The 23,364-nt window shown below is 43.9% G+C and overlaps 1 protein-coding gene and 1 long non-coding RNA gene across 2 annotated transcripts; one reads left to right on the top strand and one right to left on the bottom strand.

Annotated features, from left to right (window-relative positions):
• The first annotated feature begins 1,067 nt into the window (after positions 1 to 1,067).
• Positions 1,068 to 5,726, top strand: LOC310753444. Its single transcript, XR_014543354.1, has 2 exons — positions 1,068 to 4,056; positions 4,117 to 5,726. It is a non-coding gene; the product is annotated as an uncharacterized lncRNA (long non-coding RNA).
• Positions 5,727 to 6,672: 946 nt separating this feature from the next.
• Positions 6,673 to 22,518, bottom strand: LOC310753440 (zinc-binding protein A33-like; the record flags this gene model as incomplete). The annotated part of the gene is given in 8 exon segments (XM_083594751.1): positions 6,673 to 7,475; positions 7,635 to 7,750; positions 9,208 to 9,227; positions 13,146 to 13,379; positions 19,649 to 19,744; positions 20,891 to 21,166; positions 22,316 to 22,401; positions 22,404 to 22,518. Coding segments are annotated over 8 exon segments (1,485 nt in total). The 3' UTR covers positions 6,673 to 6,933.
• Between the last annotated feature and the right edge of the window lie 846 nt (positions 22,519 to 23,364).

Genomic DNA, 23,364 nt, shown 5'->3' with positions numbered 1-23,364 from the left:
CTATTCTGTTTTCATTTCATCTGTGGCCAGCAGGCTGTAAGGGAGCTAGCTCTGTTCCAGGACATCCACAGACAAAAATGGGTTGCATAAACTCCCTGGGTCCCGCACAGGCAACACTGGGTGGTGGAGCTACAAATGGCTTGAGACTCTGGAAGGAACAGGCCAAGACTCAGAGCTGTTGTTTAACACAAAAGAAGCTGATTCTTGGAAGATGACACACTAGCATAACAGCCCGAGAGAACGAAAAATCAAATAAACACCCAGCAGAGACTCTCCCACCGAGAGTATTCCTTCTGTCCAAAAGCAGCTCCCTTTCCGATTTGTACAAATCATACACAGCGGACGCATACCTTGGAGAAAACAGATGGTGGCCTATTGCATGGTCATTGCAGGGGAATGGCAGACTTTGGCCATTTGGCAAGCTGAATGTGACATGTATACTTAAGCTAATACAGTGGTACCTTGGGTTACAGATGCTTCAGGTTACAGACTCTGCTAACCCAGAAATAGTACCTCGGGTTGAGAACTTTGCTTCAGGATGAGAACAGAAATTGCTCGGCAGCCGCGGGAGGCCCCATTAGCTAAAGTGGTACCTTAGGTTAAGAACAGTTTCAGGTTAAGAACGGACCTCCGGAACGAATTAAGTTTTTAACCTGAGGTACCACTGTACAGGTTAGATCAGCTCCTCCATGTAGGATGTTTTGAAGAAGCAACCATGGGATAATGGCCCACTCTTTTTACTTCCTCTGAGGGGATATGGTTTGAAAGCATGCAAAGCTAAGCAGGCTGTGTGTGTGTGTGTGTGTGTGTGTGTGTGTGTGTGTGTGTGTCTCAGTGCTTGGATGGGTGGTTGCCTGAGAATCACATATACACTACTTTGGGTTCCATTCAGTAAGGTGGGACATGAATGTAATGAAATGAATCAGGAGCAGGAAAAGAGAAGCTTGGCTGCTATGGTCCATATTCTTATCTCTTAAGATCTGTGGGTTGTTTATTGCGTGGCTGGGAGGTGCTGCTGCAGTGTGCCTTCTCTCCACTGTCTGTAACCCACATCTCGGACCCTATATGTGTGGAATATGGCACTTATGGAATGCTTAACTCACCATCGAGTGGTGATAAGAGGAACAACAACAAAGACAGGCTTGACTCTTTAATTTATATCATTTATTAACAATAGTACAGTAATCTCCCTTCTGTCTTACAGCAGCCACTTACAACATAAATTATCTTAATGCTTTAGATTGAAGTCTACTCTGTAGATGCAAACTTATTCAGTAATGTACAAAGATTTTCCAAGTTTGTTTTGATGCCATGTGTATGACTGCATACAATACTTAACATCTGTACATGTATTTGTCTTGGAAGACAACACTTTATGTTTGGTAATTGTTTTTAAAATTTTCAATAAAGTTTTTTTTTTTAAAGGGAAATTAGCCTGTATTGGTATATGGATACATCCACTCAGTTTTATGGTGATGTTCACAGCACCAGCACAAGCAGTAAGTTTTCCATTCAGCCTAAGCACTTTCTGGGGAAAGGGTTCTATGACTTTCCCAAGCACTCTTCCTTAATTTTTGACTATATTCTACAGTGCCTAACCAATAACGTGGGTAGCAGTCACATGGATGCACCTCAAAGAGATCCCCACCCCCAACCTTCAAATAATACAGTATCTGCAACACACATTCTTCCATAAATTATTCTCCCCCACCCAATCTGGTTTGCTATACACAAAGTCAGCATCTCTGTCAACTCTAAGTTGCTTTGCTCCACAAGACTTTGCTCCATAAGAATGGGTTAGGTAAATCAATTGAATCAATCAAATATTTATTATGCTTGATCAACCATTAAATAAAGTACAAAAGAAAAAGTAGTGTACAATCACAGCCTCAGTAGAACCAATGATTAATTATTAACAGTGAAAAGTTGGGAACTCACAATCATAGCAGGTATAAGGGAAATTAATTACAACATTCAAATGATGAATGGCACCTGTTTGGTCATAGTGCTTTTTTCAGGGGTACAGATACCCCTAAACATTTTGTGAATCTAAGTTTGGCTTCATTGAGGGGCAGTATTTCAATATGAGTAGGAAACTGAGAGTACCCCAAAAAAATTTTTTAGAAAAAAAAGCACTGGATTTATTAGACCGCTCAAAGTAGACACTTGAAAGGGTCTCCAAGGATCAACCAGGAAACTGCCTCCTAAGGAGATAAATTATGCATTCCTCCACCCGTTATGGGTTCTCTAACATTGACAGAAGCTTTAGTAGAAGACCTAAGAGTGTTTCAAACTCTAAATGGTTACAAGGATCGTATCTGCCATTGAAGGGAACTTGGGTGAATCTGTCATCTAGGATCTTGGAGGGCAAAACTCTTCTGTACTTAGGTATTGTTAGAAAATTTAGATATGGCTTACATGTGTCAGAGGCAGACTGAGCTAAGGCCAGATACCATGATATACATGCAAGGAGATGCACGGACATCTGCAGGGGTGCATGTGTATGAGAACAATGCTCCCCCCAAGGTGAACCATAGTGCCCTGTTCCTCAGCTTTCACTTAAAAAGGAACAAGCTCCTGCCATTTGTAAGAACCTCAGAATTGAGAAAAGCTTAGTACTTTTTGTTTGCTGCAGGAATGCATTTATCCTGCTTCCTTACATGCTCCAAGTCATTACTGAAATATTCCAAACTGTGCAAAAACAAGCACATTGAGTGATCAAAGCCCCAACAAAAATGGGAACCTGCCCTCAAAATAAAGCAAGTAGCAACAAATGCAAAAGGCAATGGGGCCGACCAAAGAAAGGAGGGGATTTGTTGACCTAATATGTTTCAGATGCTATAGGGATTCAGCGATCAGTAATGCAAAATTCAAATGTGCTACCTCTAATTGTTTCCTATGCTGTCCTAAGAAATAGAAGAGGTGTAGCACACCTGAATTTTGAAACACTGTCCTCTGAATGTCCCTGAAGGAAGCGCACTTGGTTGGATCAATTCCTCCGCCACACTTTTTGTCTATTCCACTTACTGCTTTTGTTCACACTTTGTAATCAAGCTTACATTCATTGACTTCACATACATTTGGCATGCTTTATTAAAATTTTGAGTTTTAATGAGGACAAGTTTGAGATGTGAATGTACATTTCCTATGCACTGGGAAAGTGGGAAGGAGCCTTCTCACAAAGCCTTTGGGCCTTCCTGTAACACTTTTAAACCAGATTGATGAGCTTCTGGGAAACGAACAGATCTGCTTCATTCAGTGCCAGGGTAAAATAATAGGACACTGGCAATCCCTGGCTGCTGTTAAGATTAGATAACTGTGACCAATCCATCAAGTACAGTATCTTCAACCAGTGTCTCACCCCTCAAAGCTGCTGGCTTCTGCCAATGGATATGTTTGTTTTGCCCGCTGGGCCTGGATCCACCAGGCTTGTTGAAAGCCTTGAGCTACAGAAAGGCTCCGTATAATCTCACCCATTAGAAAGGCTGCTGACAGACGAGGGTTTCTTAGCCAGGAGGTGATCCCCAACCCCCGCCCCTTTCCTCCAAGTATTAAAGCAGCTCTGAAAAGAGTCCAAACCTGTCACTCCAACCTCCGTCTTAGGAATCTAAACAAATAGCAGAATCAGGCGCCATTTGTTACATTCCTCAAACGAATGGGACTCTCATCTTTCATTTTGAGAACAGTATTTTTTATATTTAAAAAACCCCAAAAGTCAAAAGTTGTGGAGAATAGCTCTAGCAGGTCAAGGAGAAGCAATGGAGCCTGAACAAGCACATTGTGCCTCTAACCCCTGTGCAGTACAGTTGTGCACTAGCCACTAAAGCTGCACTAGGAAGGCTGTGGGGCAGATCTAGATGGGATCTTGTGTTTTCAAAACTCAGTTGAACCACATTGCAGGGGTGGAAGCAATTTCAAGCAGGGAAAGGGCGGGGGGGCTAGCTGATCTCTTCTTGCATCTACTGCCTCCCCCCCCCTTCACATTTGTCCTGGCCAGGTTCAAAGACTAGCAAATTGCCCCCAACAATGTGTGTGTCCTTGGTGGTTAACCCACAGGTTAGATTCCAACTCCCGTCTGCTCCAGCCAGCATGGCCAATGGTCAAGGATGATGGGAGCTGGGAATCCAACTCTATCTGGATGGATACAGGTTGGTAGGGGAAGGGCCCAGCACCAGTTTTGGTCCCTGCTTCAAATTGCCACTGCCTTCATTTAAAAGGGGTTCAGTCAGTCACATCGAGTGAGCACAGCTTACCTCGTGCAGTTGTATGCTTAACACAGAGCAGTTGTGCAATGGCTTCATGCGCATGGGTTGCATGAGACAGGCACTGAATCTCTCAGAGTGGAAGAGTCATGACTATTCAACTATTGATCAATGCTTGTTGCTGAAGCGCATTATCAACAAATACCTTGGCAAGCACAGAGAAGCAGATTCAGGGCTCTCAATGACTTGAAAGCAGACTTTGACTCTATCCCTCCCTAATGCTTTTTGGAGAAAGCTGCAATCAGTAGGTATTTATTTAAAACTATTAAGCTCCTTCATAAGGATGTATTCTGGAATAACTTTACCTGCTAGAACTGTTGCTAGGGATGTACTTTTAAAATTGTTTTTAAAGGATGTAGCGCCCTTCTTAAAAAGCAATCATCTTTGCACTGTGAAAGTAGGCTGCAATTAGATAGTTATCCTTTTATTGTGCTAATGATGTTATTTTAATTTCCGATTCACAGGTTGAACTGTGTAGGCAGCTAAGATAATTTAGTTTGTATTGTGATAAACCCAAAATAATGGTTTAATACAGCGTGTAAAACTGGACATTAGATGGGAAAATATTCATTTAAATACTTAAGTTATTGTGTTCTATCAATTGAGCAGCTGGTCCACCCTGTTTTGCAGGATTGCTGTTGCTGTTGTTGATACCCTGCATTCCCCCCCAAAGGGACTCAAGGCAGCTTACTATAAGAACAGCTAAAAACAGGAAAAAAAATTTAAAAACAAGTAAAAATTAATAGAATTAAAACTATAATTATATATACATATATCTGTATTAAAACTAAATTAATAGTTTTTCAACTCCATTAATTTAATTGTACACTGTCAATTTTTTTTTAAAAAAAACTACTACTGTCAGATCTTGTAAAGAATTCTAAAACACATTGGCAGATTTTTGGATCTTTTATGACCAAGTAAGTCTTGCGGGCAGCGATGGAAGTTACTGTAAAATTTGAGAGGCAGATTTGTAAAATTGCTGTTACTGTAAAATTTGACTGTGGCAGGCAGAAGGAGAACTCAGCCTGCTATACTTTGAAATAGCTAATCTTGACAAGCAGATAACTTTGTTAACCCTTTCTATATGGCTCCTGATAAAGAAAGGCTGCTGCATGCTAGAACAATCTTGCAAATAACTGGCTAAGAATTCAATGCCAAATATGAAAGGCATGCAGCAACTGCTGAGCTTCAACCCCATCACTCAGCGTCTTCTGTTAGCATGCAGAGCCCTCTGCTGGCAAAATGCAGCCCTGCACCAAGAACAGGAACTCCTTATACCCACTGAAAAAACACCCTTGCAAAAGGAAATTCCACTCTTCGTATGAAGAAATTCTTCAGTGTCAACACTGGGTAAAAGACTGATTGATTGAGCATTTTGTGCACTGCTGCAAAAACAATGCCAGCTTGTGAAACTGAAAACTCTTGTGGAAGAATGGGCAGAAGCAAGCATTTATTATTATTTTTAAAAAGCGGTACGGCAAGAGGATGTGAAATATAATGAAAACAAACCGTGGCGTCCTGGCACAGGCCAAAACTGGCACAAAGGCCTCTTATGCATCTCTGCCAAATATACAAGCTACTCTGAACTACTGTGCTGCAATGCGCCAATGCAATTCTATCATCCAATGGTTCGTCCATGGAGCATAGCTCTGCCAATGCGGACTTAGTCCATGAAGGTGCACCGATCCCAATCCTCTCTCCTGCAATCTGCCATTCTTGTTGCCACTTAGGTTGCACTGCTTTATTCAGCACCATTATTCAGCTCTTCACTGTGCCCAGTCTTATTTTGACAATCTAATTTCCTCCACAACTATGTATGACTAGTATGAATGATTATGTTGTGCTGTGTATTGCATGAGTGTATGTGTTGCAGAGCCGGGGGGTAGTTTTAAGTGTGGCGTAGTTGTTAAGAGTGTTGGAATAGGACCTGGGAGACCAGGGTTCAAATCCCCACTTGGCCATGAAGCTCACTGGGTGACCTTGGGCCAGTTACTTTCTTTCAGCCTACCTTACCTCGGAGAGTTGACGTGGAGATTAAACGAGAAGGGGAGGGAACCATATATGTCACATTGAGCTCCTTGGAGAAAAGGCGAGCTATGAATGCAACCAACAAACTATCCTAGTCTCTGCCATTATCACTTTTGGCTCCAGCTTTTCTACACCTGTGTTTTTGTATGTGTCTGTAAGTCAGAATGCAGGTCAAAGTGTCCAATGGTTGTGGTTGTATGTGTTACTGACCCCTAGTGCTTTGGGCTGTATTCCTATCTTATACAGCTGGCAGAAATGACCAGGCAGCACCATCCACAAAGCACAAGGCCCTTTAAGTACACCAGACAGAAGAAGGCATTAACCTGGAGAAGGGGACGTAATTATAATTAGGGGGAAAAATGAACCAGGAACCGACTGATTCTTCTTAATCATCTGCTTTAATATCTATTCTAATACATTCCATCATGTTGATATTGTTTTATGCATTCTAAGAGGTGGTGTTTGTCCTATGAAATAGAAGAGTGGGTTGTGGTTTTCTTAAACCTTTTTGCAAAACCGGTCAGTTTCCCTTAACTTGTTCATCACAGCGGGGAGACACACAGGGTAGAACTTATGTGTTCCCAGGAAACAAGAGGGACCCACCAAGTCTTGCTGAATGGAATCAGACTTCAGGATGTTCCTACAGGTTCAGGTGGCAGATCCTCATGGGCTCAGCATTCTCGCCATCGCCGAAACAAGTGCTGAAGAAAGGGTAGAACCTGCGTGCCCTGACCTGGTGGAAGGTGAAGAGAAGGGACATGTCCTCGGCATTATAAAAGGCCACCTTCCTTGCCTTGCAGTCCAGCAGGACACCTACTTTTCTCAGCAAACGCCCAGGATTCAGGCGCACCCAGGGAGAGGCTGCAGCCCAATAACGAGACTTCTCCCGCAGCCGTATAGCCCAGTAGCCATTCTTGGGGCATAGCTTGACTCTTGCTGCCCGGTCCACTGAGTCCGCTGCCACTCCCAGGTCCCACTTGGTCTTGGTGCCCACCCAGACCTCCCAGTAATGTCTTCCACTCCCAAAGGACTCCTTCGCCAGCACATTCACACACTGCAGGAAGCGGCTGGGGCTTCTGGGCACAGACTGGGGCGTCTTCCTCTCTGTCACTGCCGTCAGGTCTTTGGAGATGACAAGGTTAGGGTGAGCTGATTCAGGGTCCAAGGTCAGAGGAACAGGAGCTGTAGGAAGAGAATATACCAGGATTCAACTATTAATCAAATTAATGATAATTCTAAGAAAGAAACTGGGTAGGGTGTCATCAAACGAGTCTATGAACTCTGTTCTGTTCCCATATCCCCAGTATGCTCTGTTGCAATTGGCGGGTGGGCGTGACTCACCTGTGCAGATCGATTTCAGCATCCTTCTCCAAAATATAAACTGCAGAGGTCCATCATACCGGTCCTTGTGCTGCTCTATATTAAAGGCGGTCAACTCTTTCACCTGCACCGCTGGCCTGGAGCAGAAAAAAGTGTCTGCTGAGCAAAACAAGATTCCAGATAAGGAAGTTCTGGAGTTTAGAAAGTGACTCCTAACCAATCTGAAAGTGCTTCATCCAGCATAAGGATGGGACAATAAGGCAGTTGTGGCTTGGCCAGAGCCATTTGCTTGGTGCACATAATGGCAGGGAGCGTCCTCAAATTATTGTGGGGGCCAAATCATGTCTTTCCCCCTTTCCTTCTAGCTTTCTAAAAACAGTAGCTAAGGGGCCATCACAAAAGATGTGCCTCTCCTGTCCTTGTAATCTGAGTACTCCCTGGGATCCTAGGTCAAAGGGCAAAGCACTATCTCTACTGAACAACCCCTCTTAGGCAGGTATTTCAAGAGTGAGGTATCTTTGGAAAAGGACGCAACTCCTAGGGGTTTCAGTACTCCACCTTGGAGTGGGGTGGATTCTGACATAAGCAGGCCACTGGTTCTCCTCTGCCTCAGTGGCTAAGTAGCCTACTGCCTAGAGAGACAGAAGGTGGTCAGCCACAAGTTCCATGGAAGCCAACTTCCAGAATGGAAACATGCATGATAATAAAATAGAATCCACCAGTTTCACCAAGGAGCAGTCTCAAACCTATCTTATATGGATGTATTTGCTCTCCTTTCTCCCCAGCAAAGTAAGCTGGGAAATGAATTGCTCTGGCAATCTTTCAGCCAAGAGGTGGGATATGGCTGTGCATGCGAGATTCGCCCAAGTTTAGCCATTAGAGAGGCTTGGCAGCTCCACAACTTGAGAGAGCGATAATCATTTTAAGGCAGGCCACCAAAGCACAGCCCCTGGGTGGCTCATTAAACCTGTCCCCTCATCCTTGCTTTCCCAGGCTACAATAAAATAAAATAAAAAAGCCAGGTTTTCAAGTAGCTGACAGACAACATTATATGGCAGGTGAGGTGCATTCACCTTGGTGACCTGCAAAATTTATTTAGGCTCATTTGCCAACCCTCCTTGTTGAACACAAAAAGAGGCCAGCAGGACCAGTCCAAAGGCCCCGATTCCAGCTTCCTTTTCCCACAGCGGCTAACCAGATGCCCATAGGAAGCAGGCAAACAAGACCTGAGCACAACACTCTGCCCACCTGTGATTTCCGGCAACTTGTATTCTGAGGCTATTAGAACATAAACATAGTGGCCCCAGAAGACCATTGAAGTAATGTGGGAGGACCTTATGAAAGCAGTTAAATCCTGGGTGCACCTCAGTGCTTTTGCATTCACATCCTGAACCCTGAGGTCAGCACATCTATGCAACAATGCCCAGAAGGAGAGATCTCCTATATTCCCCAACAGCTTCTCTCCCAATAATTATTTTCCAATGCTTTAAAAGCTACAGCGATAACAGTCCGTCCCCCCACCCCTGCCAGCTGAGCAGGTAAAATAAGAGGCTCATGAAAACAAAAGCTGCTTTTTTTCTTTCCAGGCACGTACCTAACAGACACATTTTCCACCTGCAAAAAGAAAAAGAAAAAAAAGGAGAAAATTAACAAAACCCCTCACTTAATCCTTATTGCAGCTCAAGTAAAGTCTCCTGTCAAGTAAATTCTCCTGTCCATTTTTTGCATCTGTACTGAAGTACAGACAATTAAAAACATAATTATGGCCCTACAATTTGAAGTGGCTGCCTGGGAACCACATGGGATGTTGCCTTGAGTTGCATGATGGATGAAAGTTGGTATATAAATGTAATATAATGAATAAATGAATGAATGAGGTGGCAGCAAATTCTGAAGGGGTATGGGCTAGTTCTGATATATGAACACTGGCTTCTGTAAGCAAAAGAGAGATGCAAGAGAAGGCAAGTTCCTCATATCACCAAGACTCAAAAGCCTGGAACCTAGATGGTATCACTGTCAGCTGTCAGGAGAGCATGCCATACACACATAACAACATTTCCCTAGTCATACTGTACCTCTGGCCCGTAAAGAGGCTGAAAATATGCATAATCTTGACTGAGAAGTGAGGACATACATGTACTTGCCTATCAAAAGAAATGATAACCCACCTTTTGGCTCTAACAAGCACCCTCAAGGCAGCTTGCATTTAAAATTTCAGAATTATACAAGCAGTAAAATAAAAGCCAAGGGAGTATCACTACCAGCCACCCCACAGGAGTCTGATGATGGAAGGAGATAGATAAGGAAAGGAGTATTTGAGACATTTAGAAAAAACACACAAGTATTTTCATGCAGACCTGCACAGCACAGCGCAGTATGGTCCGAAGGCACACAATACAGTAACCTTGGCTGAAACTAAGCACTTCATCCCTACTTCCAAGAGTAGCTAGTTCTTACGACAGAACTGGTCTCCAAGCCCGAACTGCTTCTTCATGCCTGTCAGAGGTTAAGGACCATGATTCTCACAGCATGCACAAGCAGATCCTGCTGGAGAAGCAAGCTTAAACCTCCTAGCAAAGGCTACCTCGGTCACTTCACAGCACAATCCTGCTGCAGTAACCGTGGCAACCAACTATGGAAAAGCATCACACCAAGCAACCAGCAATACTTCAATCTTAGAGGGAGATGGAAAGGGCTGCCTCTTACCATGGGGCAAGAGGGGAGGCTGGGGAAGAAAATGGCAGGCACACGTTTTCCTTTATGTTGGAAGTGGCAAATAGAAAGCTGTAATGTTGGGGGGTTTTTTGTGGTGAGAGAACTGTTCCAGCCACTGTCTCACCTCTGTTTAAAAGAGAGAGGGAATTGGGAAGCCACACTTTTAATGGCAGATAAACTTCTTTACATCTCAATGCAAAGGCCAACAGTTATTTGCCATCTATGACAATGTTATCTGGCAGACATTGACAAGGCCTAATTCTGGTCTAGGGCAGAAAAACATATTATTGATAGAGACAAACATTTTCAGTCCGGAGTTTAAAATATGGAAAGACTTCTTCGAACACGCATTCTCCCCCCCCCCACAAAACCATGACCCACTCCCAGGTCTCACTGCATCTTATACAAAGGCCGAATGGTCACCAATCAGGTATGCTGCCATGGTGGATTTCCTGCACTAGCAAGGGGTTGAACTAGATGACTTCTGAGGTCCATTCCAGCTCCGACTCCAGGATTTTTTAAGCCTCACCCCACTTCCTGAATGCATAGAATGAAATACAAGATGACACCCTTGCTTGGTAAATCAATCCATAGAAAACTATAGGTATCTCTTATTTATTATGGTGCTGGAAGTAATTACAAATAAAATAAGGAAAACTTCAGAAATAAGAGGAATCAGAATTGGAGCAAAAGAATATAAATTAAAGGCCTACGCCGATGATTTGGTAATATCGTTAGAAGATCCAGCAAAAGGTATCGGTAAAGTTCTAGAGCTACTAGAAGAATTTGGAAAACTGTCCGGTTTTAAGCTAAATAAAGTTAAAACCAAGATGTTGACAAAGAACTTGGCTGAAGATTTAAGAACCCAGTTAGAGTTGCAAACAGGAATCAAGGTGGTGAAAAAGGTGAAATATTTGGGTATTTGGGTCTCCACGAAAAACATAAACCTAGTAGAAGATAACTATATTAGGACCTGGAGAGAGATTAAAAAAGACTTAGATACCTGGAGCAGGATAAAACTCTCCTGGTCTGGAAGAATGGCCGCAATTAAGATGAATACTCTTCCAAGACTGCTGTTTTTATTTCAGAACATCTCGTTGATTAGAGGTACAACAATGTTTAAAGATTGGCAGAAAACCCTTTCCAGATTTATTTGGCAGGGCAAAAGAGCAAGAATTAAATTTAAACTACTTACAGATCGAAGAGATAGAGGAGGGTTTGCCGTCCCGAACTTGAAACTATACTATGAGGCCTCGTGCTTGTGTTGGATCAAAGAATGGATTGTTTTGAAAAACACAGATTTGTTGGATTTAGAGGGATTTAACACCAGATTTGGTTGGCATGCATATCTATGGCACAATAAAGAGAGGGTACATAAAGGCTTCTCTAACCATATCATTAGAAGAGCGTTGCTTGAGGTATGGGACAGAAATAAAAGACTTATAGAAAAAGACATCCCCTGGTGGCTATCACCAATTGATATTCTAACAATCAAAAAATTAAACATGGAAAGTCAAAGATGGACCTATGAAGACCTCCTGGTAAGATCAGATAAAGGATGGAAAATTAGAACATATGAAGATTTAAAGGATAAATGAACGGGTTGGCTACAATTTCACCAAATTAATGCCTTATGGAACGAACTTAAAAAAAAAAAAAGGGATGAATGAGAAAAAGTCCAGATACCAGGTGGAAATACTAGAAGGTAATTCCAAACTCTTATCCAAAATGTATAATCAATTAGTAGATTGGGATACTAAGGATGAAGAGATAAAGGAAGTTATGGTCAAATGGGCCATAGACCTTGGATACAACCTAGATTACGATAGGTGGGTGAAACTTTGGAACAAGGACATGAAGTTCACAGCATGTGTTGGACTCCGAGAAAATATGGAAAAAATGATGTACCGATGGTACATCACCCCTGTGAAATCAGAAAAAATGTATAAGACCAGGGACAAAACATGCTGGAAATGCAAAACAAAAGAGGGTGATTTCCACCACATGTGGTGGGCTTGTGAAGAAGTGAAAAGGTTTTGGGGACTTATTTATGATGAATTAAAAAAAAATTTGAAATATACTTTCCCCCCAAAACCCGAAGCCTTCCTCCTAGGAATGGTCGGAGAGGAGATCAAGAAAGAAGACCAAATAATGTTCCAATACGCAATGGTAGCCGCCAGGATATTGCTAGCGCAAAATTGGAAAACCCCTAACATCCCAACTGTTGGAGAATGGCAAATTAAGTTATTCGAATATATAGAATTAGCAAAGATGACACAAAAAATCAGGCATCAAAAAAGCGTAAAATTTATTAACGATTGGAACAAATTCATAACATACATAGAAACAAATTTAGGAAATATTAAAATCACAGTAGGTGTAACATAAAACTTGCGACGTATAGATAGAGGTTGTAAAAAGATACCGCAGAAAGGTATTGTGGTTATATAGCCCAAAACCGAGATGGAGGGAAGTCAATCAATGTTATGTTATAAATTGATGTTGGTTTGTTTTCTTTCTCTATGGGTTGCTTTGTCTTTTTTCTTTTTCTTTTCTTTTTCTTTGTTGTTCGTTTGTATGTTTTTGTTCCTTCACTTTGTATGTTTTTGTTTTTTTAAAAAAAGAACTTAATAAAAAGAAATTTTAAAAAAAGAAAAGAAAACTATAGCGCTTGCCAGTGTGCAGTGTGATACGTGTCTGGGAATGTGGAGAGGGTGGAGCCTATGGCTGAGAAAACGCGAGAAAATACAAATCTGCCTCCGACACCCATGACCCAAACTCCTCCCACCTCAGCCTTGTAAGCATGATGAGTCTCACCTCCAGCAGCAATGAGTTCCCCAGCTCATCAAGCTTTTTCTGAATGTGCTCCATGCTCTTCTTCAGCTCAGTTATCGCCATACTGAGACGTGTGGCATCTCCGTCCAGCTTCATCAACCACTGTTCTTCCTCTCTGGCCAGCCCCGTCAGCACAGCTCTCTCTTCCTCTTGCAAGATCTGATGAAGATACTCAAATTCTGCCCGGATCTTGGAGTTCACTTCACGAGATGTTGTCTGAAACAGCAAAAGGGCTATGTATGAAAGCAGCACGTTCAGCCACATCCACAGACTTCTGTGTAATTCAAGGAGGATTGTAAAGCCAAAACATTTGCGGGACAGAAAACACAATATGGTGTTGGTCAAGGGGAGAGCAGCCTATGGCCCTTCTAATATAAAACATTTGCATCCATGTTCATTGGCTTCATAGCGATTTTTGCTGTCACAAAGCTAGGCTGCTTCCATAACAGATGTGTACCGTATTTTTCGCTCCATAAGACACACTTTTTTCTTCCTAAAAAGTAAGGGGAAATGTCTGTGCATCTTATGGAGCAAATGTGTGGTCCCTGGAGCTGAATTGCCCAGGGGCAAAAAGCAGATCATGCTTTTTTTTTTGAAAGAGGGAAGAGGGTGTTGAAACAAAGCCGCTGATCGTTTGCTGATCAGGGAGAGAGATAAGGGACGCTAGAGATAAAGGAGGCTGCCTGGGAGGGGGGAGATAAAGACAGCAAACTTGCAAAGAGGGGAAACAGGAAGACTAAAGCAATAAGAAGAGAAATTAGAAGAAAAGGAGGAACAAAAAACTGCTCCAGCTAAGACACTAAGGCAAACAAGAGGGAAGGGAGTGTTGAAAGGAAACAGTTGATCGGTGGGATCAGAGGAGAGATAAGGGCCGCTAGCAGAGGCTGCCAGGGAGGGGGGAGGTAAAAACCCATGGATCCTCAGGATTTTTATATTGGGTCACCCAAAATTCTCCATCAGATCACATAGCATGTCCATGGCTACAGCCGGCACCAAAAAAATCACACATCCACTGTTTCCTGGGTGCAAAAATGTGGTTACAAAGCACATGGATCCTCAGGATTTTGCATTGGGTCACCCCAAATTCACCATCAGATCACATGTCTGTGGCCACAGCATGAACCACAAAAATCATACATCCACTATTTCGTTCAGAATATATTTTTTCTTGTTTTCCTCCTCTAAAAACTAGGTGCGTCTTATGGTCAGGTGCACCTTATGGAGCGAAAAATACGGTAATCGGGAATTGCCATCCACCATTCAAGAACTGCTTACAAGAAACTGCTGATGCCGTTTCATTACAATACCATTTTTCTTTGGTCCACCTGTCTTTTTTCAGGACTTACTGGTGGCAACTGTTTGGCCCCATAAAACTTAACTGCATTGCCAGTCTTTTCGGCATGGATTAAACTTTTTCAGAGCTGCTACAGCTTTAATTAGAAGCTACCTTGTGGCGTTTGCCTCCTAGGTGGGTCATAAGGAAAGGGTTAAAATGAGTGTGATGTGATTGGCCAGTGGAAACAGATAGGAGGAGTTGGAGGTGTGTGAAAATCAGTTGAGAGTGGGGAGTTGGAGAAGGAAGAGGGAGGAACAGCCTGTGGGTTGGTCGAGTTGTGTGGCGAGAGAGTGAGAGGAATTGTTAGGTGGAGTCAGATAGTTAGTTGGGATAATCAGTTTGAAGTTGTTAGGAACGAATAGGACAGTTAAGGAACTAAGATTAAGAAACTGACAAGAAAAATTAACTGAAACCATAAGCTTGTTCATGCCTATAAAATAAATTTGATTATTTGTTAATGTTAACAACTGACTGGACTCTGTGTGTACCCGTGAGAAACGGGTTGGTGGCAGCGAAGAAAGCAACCACAGTGGTGGCACAGGGTCAATAGACCGTCAAACGTCCGGGGACCCTGTGTGATCGCCACATACCTCTTTATGGCTTATTCCTCTGATTGCTTCCTGCTGAGTGTACCTGATAAATTTCTGATAAATTGCCTCAGGAGTTGACCTTATGTAATCAGTTCCAGAGATGCCTGCTGTTTCTATCCTTCAAAGCTTCCTGCAAGACCCTGTGTCTCTCTCTTGACAGAGAACTCAAAGAAGAGATAGGAGCATTTTCTGAACTCCAGGAAGGTTTGGAAACGGATAGACATGTCAGCTTTCCTTCTCCACATAAGAAGTGCAGAGGGAGAGGCAGAGTCTCAGATAAGGGGGTAAAGAGTGGAAGAAAAGCCTGCTATCTCTTTCTCTTTTTTTATTGATACGGCAGCATGAGTGAGAGTCTGAGACACTCACTCCTCTCCTGTCAAATGGTGCCGCTGATGCTCATCTCTGCTATGCGGAGTGCAAGAACCCCAATTTGAGCTGAGCTTTGGCCACAGGTGTCTTGTGGAGACCAGATGCACTCCAGAAGCCCATCCTAAAAGCAGCTTCTCAGCAAGATGGTCTAGAATTTGAAGCAGAACCTCCAGCAACTCACCAGTGGGAGCACTTGTAAATTGTGTAGTGCAAAAGCATCTAATTCTGAAGCATAAAAAGCATCTAATTCTGAAGAACAATTTCACAAGGTGGGATGTTCTATCCAGAGCCCACCAGACTGAAATGGAGTGGAGGATGGTGCCCCTATTCTTGGACTGGAGAAGAATAACCAAAAGCTCCCTCACCTCTTCTGTATTCTTGGTAGCACTGGGTTATTTTGTATTGACTATTCTTATTATTTATTATTTATACCCCACCCATCTATTACAGCCTTTGGCCTCTCCAATTTACTGCAAGCAATTCAGGTCTTTTCACTACAGAGACAAAGAAATACTATCAAAGTACTAATCTTTCACATTGTCCATCTTTGACCTCCAACTGTACAGTATTGCATTTCTGATGACATGACTAGTATGAAATATAAAGGCCCAGGTGAAGCCACTTCACGGATGGCATCAAAACAGCCTCAATATATATATATATCCTCTATCCATGTCTCTCATTATTTGATTTGCCATTTTTAAAAAGTCTTTGCTACACATCACATATGAGGGTTTCCATAGTGAACATCAGTATGCATTATCAGTGATTAGAGTTCATTTTGATTTCAAATTATTCCTTCTGAAGTGCACATTACTTGCAGCTTGCCAATGTCAATAGTGTCTAGTAATGCTTCCTAAACTAGGCCACGCAAGTCCTTTTGATGTTGCTGGCAGACTTCAGCCTCAACTAAAACAATATTATGTCTCTTAAAGTTAGGCCAACTCACAGCTCATTCACTTTTCCCTCAACCCTGCTTGTGGTAGGGTATCTTTATCCAACCTTCAATCCCCACCAATTAGAATGGTTGGTGCAGGATAATCCATTTGTGTCGCTAATCATACTACCTTTGCCTCCTGGGAAATTACTAACTATCCCCACCCCAAACCCATGGGGGTCTTCTCGTACAAACAGATAAGAGCATAAGAAAATCCTGTCTGGATCAGGCTAAAGTTCCATCCACTCCAGTTTCCCATTTCCTACAATGGCCAACCAGCTACCTCTGAGAAGTCTACAAGCAGTGTAAGAGTCCAAAAGTCTGCTGGCTCAAACAAATGGAGGATCAAAGGGGAAAACATGTGTGGGAAATGCTTGTTCATATCCTACCTTAAAAAGATCACCCAAGCTTTCCCTTGAAATAGACCACAGTTCCTGAAGTCATATATAACAAGAAACTGTGGTTCAGTCAAAAGTGAAAGCTTTCGCTCTCATCCTGTCATGTGCAAAGAGAGAGCCAGCATGGAACAGTGGTTAGAGTATTGGCTAGGACCTGGGAGACCAGGGTTCAAATCCCCACTCAGCCATGAAACCCATGGGGTGACTTTGGGCCAGTCACGCATCTCAGTCTAACCTACCTCACAGGGTTCTTGTGCGGATAAAATGGAGAGGGGAAGAAGTATATATGCCACTTTGAGCTCTTTGGAGAAAAGGTGGGATATAAACAGAGTAACAAATAAAGGAGAAGATAAGGGAGTGTGAAAGTCAGAAGGTCACCACACTGTTTAGAGACAGATGTCTGAACAGCAACTACACATTGTTGCAACTGCAACCATTTTCTTCCTTCTTCCATGGGACTATAAGGATGTATCTAACCCATTTCCATGTCATAGGTGGCAAAATTATTGCATGTGTGCGCATGCCACTGAGCACTAGCAACAGCAGCTTTCCAGAACAAGCAAACTCAATGCATAACATATGAACACATAACCATCTCTTATCTGCCCATTTGGTCAATCTTCAAAATAAAATAATAATGAAACCAACGAACTCTCTCTCTGTGTGTGTGTGTGTGTGTGTGTGTGTGTGTGTGTGTGTGTAACATCTGTATGCCAGTTACTATAACTTGCTTCATTTGAAAATTTGCGTTTTCTGATCACAGGTTCTGGTTGCTTTCAGATTGGCATTCTAGGCATCCCTGACAATTGTTTTAGAGTGAACTGTTGCATTGTGTCTCCTCGACTGGTGAAAAAGCCACAGTGCACAATGAGCTTGGAAAGAGCATGATAGGCTTAAATATATAAAGAGTGTACCTAAATGCTTTCAGGGACGATGTTATCTTTCAAATGTGTACTATGTTTAAATATGACAATAATTGTAACATATCTAGCATAAAAGGAGGAAAGAATGAGACATGCGAGATCGGGATCCTTTTTAATCAAGGACTGGCAGCTCTCCAAAGCTAGCGCCTGCTCAGGCCGGATATCAGCTGCTTTTAGCAGTCGCTGAACCATCTGGCTCCTGTCTAGGACTTGCCCTACCAGCTAATGATGCTCTACTAAGTGCTCACATTGCCAGGAGTCTTGCTGACATATTTCTTTGCTCTGAGCAGCAGACAGACAATTTTACTGGAGATTCTATGGGGTGCTGTTTTGAATTAGCTTGGCACTGCTCCCTTGGACTTAGAGCTGAACAAATAATTGTGAATGAAAAACACAATTTGGGAGAGTCACTAGTGCCAACAACTCTCAAAGTTGCCAATACACAGAAGTCACTGGGAAGACGCAACCCAAGATGTTAGCCAGGGACTACGCTTAGTTGGCAAATCCCCAGCTGCAAGCTCACCACATAAGAAGTGTCTGCTGGATCAGGCCAGTGGCCCACTGACTCCACCACCCTATTCTCACAGTTGCCAAACATATGCCAATTGAGAAAACACATGAGAAGGACCCAAGCACAACAGTGTTCTCCCCTCCTTTGGTTTCCACAACTGGTATTCAGAAGCATATTGCTTCCAGCAGTGGAAGGAGACCATATCCCTCAGGGTTGGTAGCCACAAGCAGCTTTCCTCTCCATGAATTTGCCTAATCCTATTTTAAAGCCATTTGCATTGGTGGCCAGCACTGCCTCTTGTTTGACTCTGTGCTCTGTGAAGAAGGACATCTATTACACCAAAGCTCTAGCCCTAAGGGGTTTCCATTATTCCACTCGGCATGGCGAGTGAGGAGCTACCCCATGGCGAGCATGAAGAGCGGCCAACCCTTCCTTCCTTCCAACTTTGAAGCTGTGGTGGTGGAGGTGGGTGGGGGTTATCCAAGCAGCTGTGTGGCACTCCCTGCCACCTGTCCAGCTAAGAGCTGTTTAAGAACAGCTGCATGTTCAGTGTAACTCCCACTGCGGTCCTTACTTGCTTTGGTGCTGGAGAGGCTGAGGTGGCTCTGATGCCCCTGCCTGAAGATGCTTGGAAAAGACTGATGGGAGTGTTGATGGGCATTGTTGTCCAAAGGCCCTTGGGGTAATCCCGCCTTCCTTGTCCATGACCCTGAGAAGCTTATAGAAAATCAACTTGTCTTGTTTAATTCTGTGTCATAAACCCTGATGTACAAAAGCTTCCCTCTTCCCTCTATTATTTAAGAGGCATTTTGCTTGTTTCCCCAAGATAAAAACCCAACAGGTTGGATTTGACTAAGTGAAATCTGGCATGTGAAGCCTGGTGACATGGGGAAATTTGAGGTTCTTTGCTGGCTTTCAGCTGTCTCTCTCTATACCACTCCCAAGTAATTTCCCTACTGCTCAGCTCCCTCTGTGAAAGTGCTGCAATTAGAGGTATTAATCTTCTTTTCTGCTGAGGTGCGTCAGCAGATCAATGGTTATCTGGGCAGATAATTAGTTTGCTCCAACCCCAAAGCAACTGTCATTTATTTGGCGGCTTTATCTTTTTGCCTGTGATTTAAAGCAACCATTAAGATGGGCGGTCACAAAACAGCAAGACGCCCCAATTGCAGCCCTGCTGATTTGATAAGCCTGCCGAGGCCCAGCTTTCAGCTGTTTTCTATTTTTGTCCATTCTTTTCTCTAGTTAAGACTCCCCAATTGATCTCTTCCAGCCCTTTCTCACCGGCAATACAAAAGAGCAACACATCTCTTCCTCTGTAGGGAAGCCTCCACCTTTAGAAACTTGGGCATTTCTCATCTGAGCAAGCCAACACGAAACAAAAGCGACCACAGAACGAAAAGTGGGGAATGTACTGGTACCAGCAGGGTGCAGATGTTCTCTTCAGCTGCATGCTTCATTCTCATCAGATTCTCACACTCCACCTGGCAAGACTGAAATGCCTCTTGGAGGTGTGTCTAAGAATGAAATAGATGGATAGATAGAACACTTAATCATTATGTGTGCAACAGTCTCTGCCTATCAATTTTAGAGCCAGGATGGCATAATAATAAACAGAGCAAGGATGCGAAACTTCTGGCCTAGCCTGCTTTCCCACCTCATAGGGTTGATAGAAGAGCAAAATGAGGTAAGTCCTACCTCCCTGAGTTTCTTAAATAAAAGCCAGGGTACTACCCTTAACAATAACTGCCATGTTCTTTTTCTCCTTTAGAATTGACTTCTGCAGCCCCAGCTTTCCTGTTCTTCCATTACTGCTTGATCAACTGCTACCCTTTCCTCTTCTATTCACTTGCCAATCCCAAACCTCACTCTCCAATAACCCCAGCTGTAAATTAAGCTACGAGAGCATGACTTGCTCAATGTCACTGACTTACCTTGAAATCCACAAAGCTGAAAATCCCACACTAGGCCTATGATGGGAATTTACCTTCCCAGAATATTTGACATGCCTTTTAGCCTTTGTGCAGAATCAACAGAATATGAAACCTGTGACCTTTGATTAAGCGCCTCACGTGATGTGGTAGTCCAGTGCAAACAATAGTGTTGCAATGACCCAAGACAGCAAAGAGGAATAACTACAGAAAGAATACAATCAGCCATTGGACTGAAACTCCCAGGGAGTTAAGACGCTGGGGTAGGAGTAAGGCAAATTATGCAGGGAAAAGAAATCCACTGGGCTCTGCACAGCCAAATGACAGGCAAGCCATCTGCTGGCAAACTGAGCTGGAAACAGGGAGTTGAGATTTTAAAAAGACACACAAATATCTTTGTCAAAGTGCTATTTGTCTTTGCTTCAGAGGCTGCAGGGGAGACTGCTTGATGGGAGATTCTGTTAGAATCAGAAGGTGACAAATGGAATTTTCCACTTGTCCAGAATTCTTGGTCCAAACAAGTCTGTCCCACACTTCCTTGAATCTTTCTGTACAGTCCCAAGCAACCCTCATACTACTGTACAAGGTACCCCTGCCTAGTTCATATCTGACCATCCTGTTTTGTAGCTAAGTTGACCACCTGAGAGAAATGCCAAGCCCCACAATTCATTGAGGGAAGCACTCCAGGAGGAAAGGAAGTAATAATCACTGTCTTGCCACCCAGCTGCTCACCTGCATTTTTTTCTTGTGTTCCTCAGAGGTGCACCTCCGAACTGTCTCCACTACTCCAGAAACAAGGTACTGGGGACGGAAGGACCTGGTGGGGAACTTTTGCCGGCATTGGGGGCAGGTGGCAACTTTTGAGCTCTTATCCCAATAGCTCTGGATGCACTCCCTGCAAAAATGGTGCATGCATTCGAGCATGACTGGGTCTCGGAACAGATCATAGCAGATGGCGCAGGTCAGCTCTTCCCGAAGGCTCTGCTCCCCGCTCCTATGGGCCATTTCCTGCACAGACACAAGATACATTCCTCACTCTACCTGCCACAAACTCACAGGCTCCAAGGTCCGAACCTCTCCTGCACGTTCACAAAACCCTGGGGTTGCAACACATGCAAACAAGCCAGCTGTGTGCATGGTTCTGTTGCACACTCATGCTAAAATGAAACAAACAGCTGTCCTTTTAGGCATCCCCAAACTCGGCCCTCCAAATGTTTTGGGACTACAATTCCCATCATCCCTGACCACTGGTCATGTTAGCTAGGGATGATGGGAGTTGTAGTCCCAAAACACCTGGAGGACTGAGTTTGGGGATGCCTATTTTAGGCCTTTAATAGTAGTAATAAAAGAGCTTTAGGACGACCTCTACAAATTCAGATGTGCCAAGGAGAAAAGCAGCACCAGATGCATTTCTGCCTACTCCCATGGTTCCCAATGTGGGGCACATGCCCCAAAGGGGGGCAATTTGATTTTTAAAGGGGGCAATTCGAGAATGAGTTAGACCAAGTTAATGGCCTTTTAGACTTCCTCCAAGTGAACAGGAGTTCACTTTTTGAATAAGAAGAATTATTAGTGGGAACCACTGGCCTACACGCAAAGGCAGTGTAGTGCTTAGAAAGGGTGCCCTCCATACATTGTTGGTCAACTCCCACCAGCCCTAGCCAACTTGGCCAAAAGTCAGAGATGAAGGAAACCTCAGACAAGGGCCCAGGAGACCAGGGTCCAAACCCTCATTCAGCCACCTTGGGCCAGTCACTATCTCCCAGCCTAACCCACCTCGCAGGGTTGTTTTGAGGTGAAGATGGAGAGAGGGAGACCACGAGCTCCTTGGAGGACAGGTGGGCTATAATTATAGTAACAGTAACAATAAATAGGAGGTTGCCACCTTAGCAGCTGCCCTACAGGCAAAAATGCAGCCTGTGGAACGCACAACACCTCCACGGCAAGGAAAGCAACAGCTGTCGAACTGCTGCTCGTTCAAGGCAAAAAGGAGCCTTTACGTCGGAAGACCCACGGAAGGCACGAAGCAGACAGTCGGGAGAGCGGAGACCCCAGCTCTCCCCCCCCCAAATCCCTCTTCCCCCCCTGTGCAGGCCACGGGAGAGGAGAAGGGCTGCGCTGGGGCTCCCTGCCGCCGAGCCCCGGCTCCGGACTCACCGCCTGACGGGGACGCCGCTCTCCTCCGCCGGAACCCCACCCGCCGCCCGCTCTCGCGCTTTGGCTCCCCGCGCGCCACGGACCCTCGGCCCAGGCGCTCCAACTTTCACTTCCCCTGCACGGCGCGCCTGCCCCGCGGTAGCTGAGCGACGGGCGCTCCCCGCCAATTGGGGCAGGCCCTGGGAGGCTGCGTCGCCTTCCATTGGCCGGCGAGGGAGATCTGCTCCGCTGCGGCCCTCGGCGGGTCTCGAGAGCGCGACTAGGACGCGAGGCGGCGGGTTGGCTGTTGCACCAGGCTTGCCCTTGCGGGAGGCGGAAAGGGGCAGTCTCGGCACCTGGTGGTGGTTGTTTTCATAATCGTTTTTATTGATTTTCAAAGATATAAACATAAAACAAAATCCAAATCTCGAGATTACTCTGAATCTCCTGGCTTTTCCCCTGTCCCTTCCATGGGCCCTTTTAATTCTATTTTCAACTGCATATCAGTACTTCTCCAATTTTTCATCTTCTGTTATTCATAACAGTACTTCTCCAAATTTTCATCTTCTGTTTCATAACGTTCTGTTATTTTATTACAAGTGTGTTTAAAATCCTGCTAAGGTTTTGACCTGTTCACAGTGATTTTGTATATACATTATAAACACGGGAAACACCTGGTTGTTTTTAGGCCGGAGATCTCCTTGGTGGTGGTGTGATTCATCAACGTGGGCAGTGTCGCTGAGCAACTGGTGGTGGTGGTACTCCTACTACTACTAATAATAATAATAATAAAAACCTTTGCATCATTCTCGCCCACCAAAAGGAAGGAAGGTTGTTAGAAAGTTAGGACTCAAAAGCCAGCTGCTGGCTGTGGCGTTGATGGTTCTGAAGTACAGGGCAGAAGTACAGGGGAAGCAAACAGAGCAGAGTCATAGGCAGAAGGAGGAATTAAACATCCACAACCATGTCCTACCATCAAGCATATTTGGGCATCATCATATGTATGTGTGTGTATGAGCGCAGCATTTTCTATCTTTTGTACATATCTAACAACAACAAAAATTCCATAA

This window comes from Podarcis filfolensis (genome assembly GCF_964270895.1).
Source record: "Podarcis filfolensis genome assembly, chromosome: 2".
NCBI lineage: Eukaryota > Metazoa > Chordata > Lepidosauria > Squamata > Lacertidae > Podarcis > Podarcis filfolensis.
The sequence above is the reverse complement of the archived record's forward strand: the minus strand, read 5'-3'. Positions and strand labels throughout refer to the sequence as shown.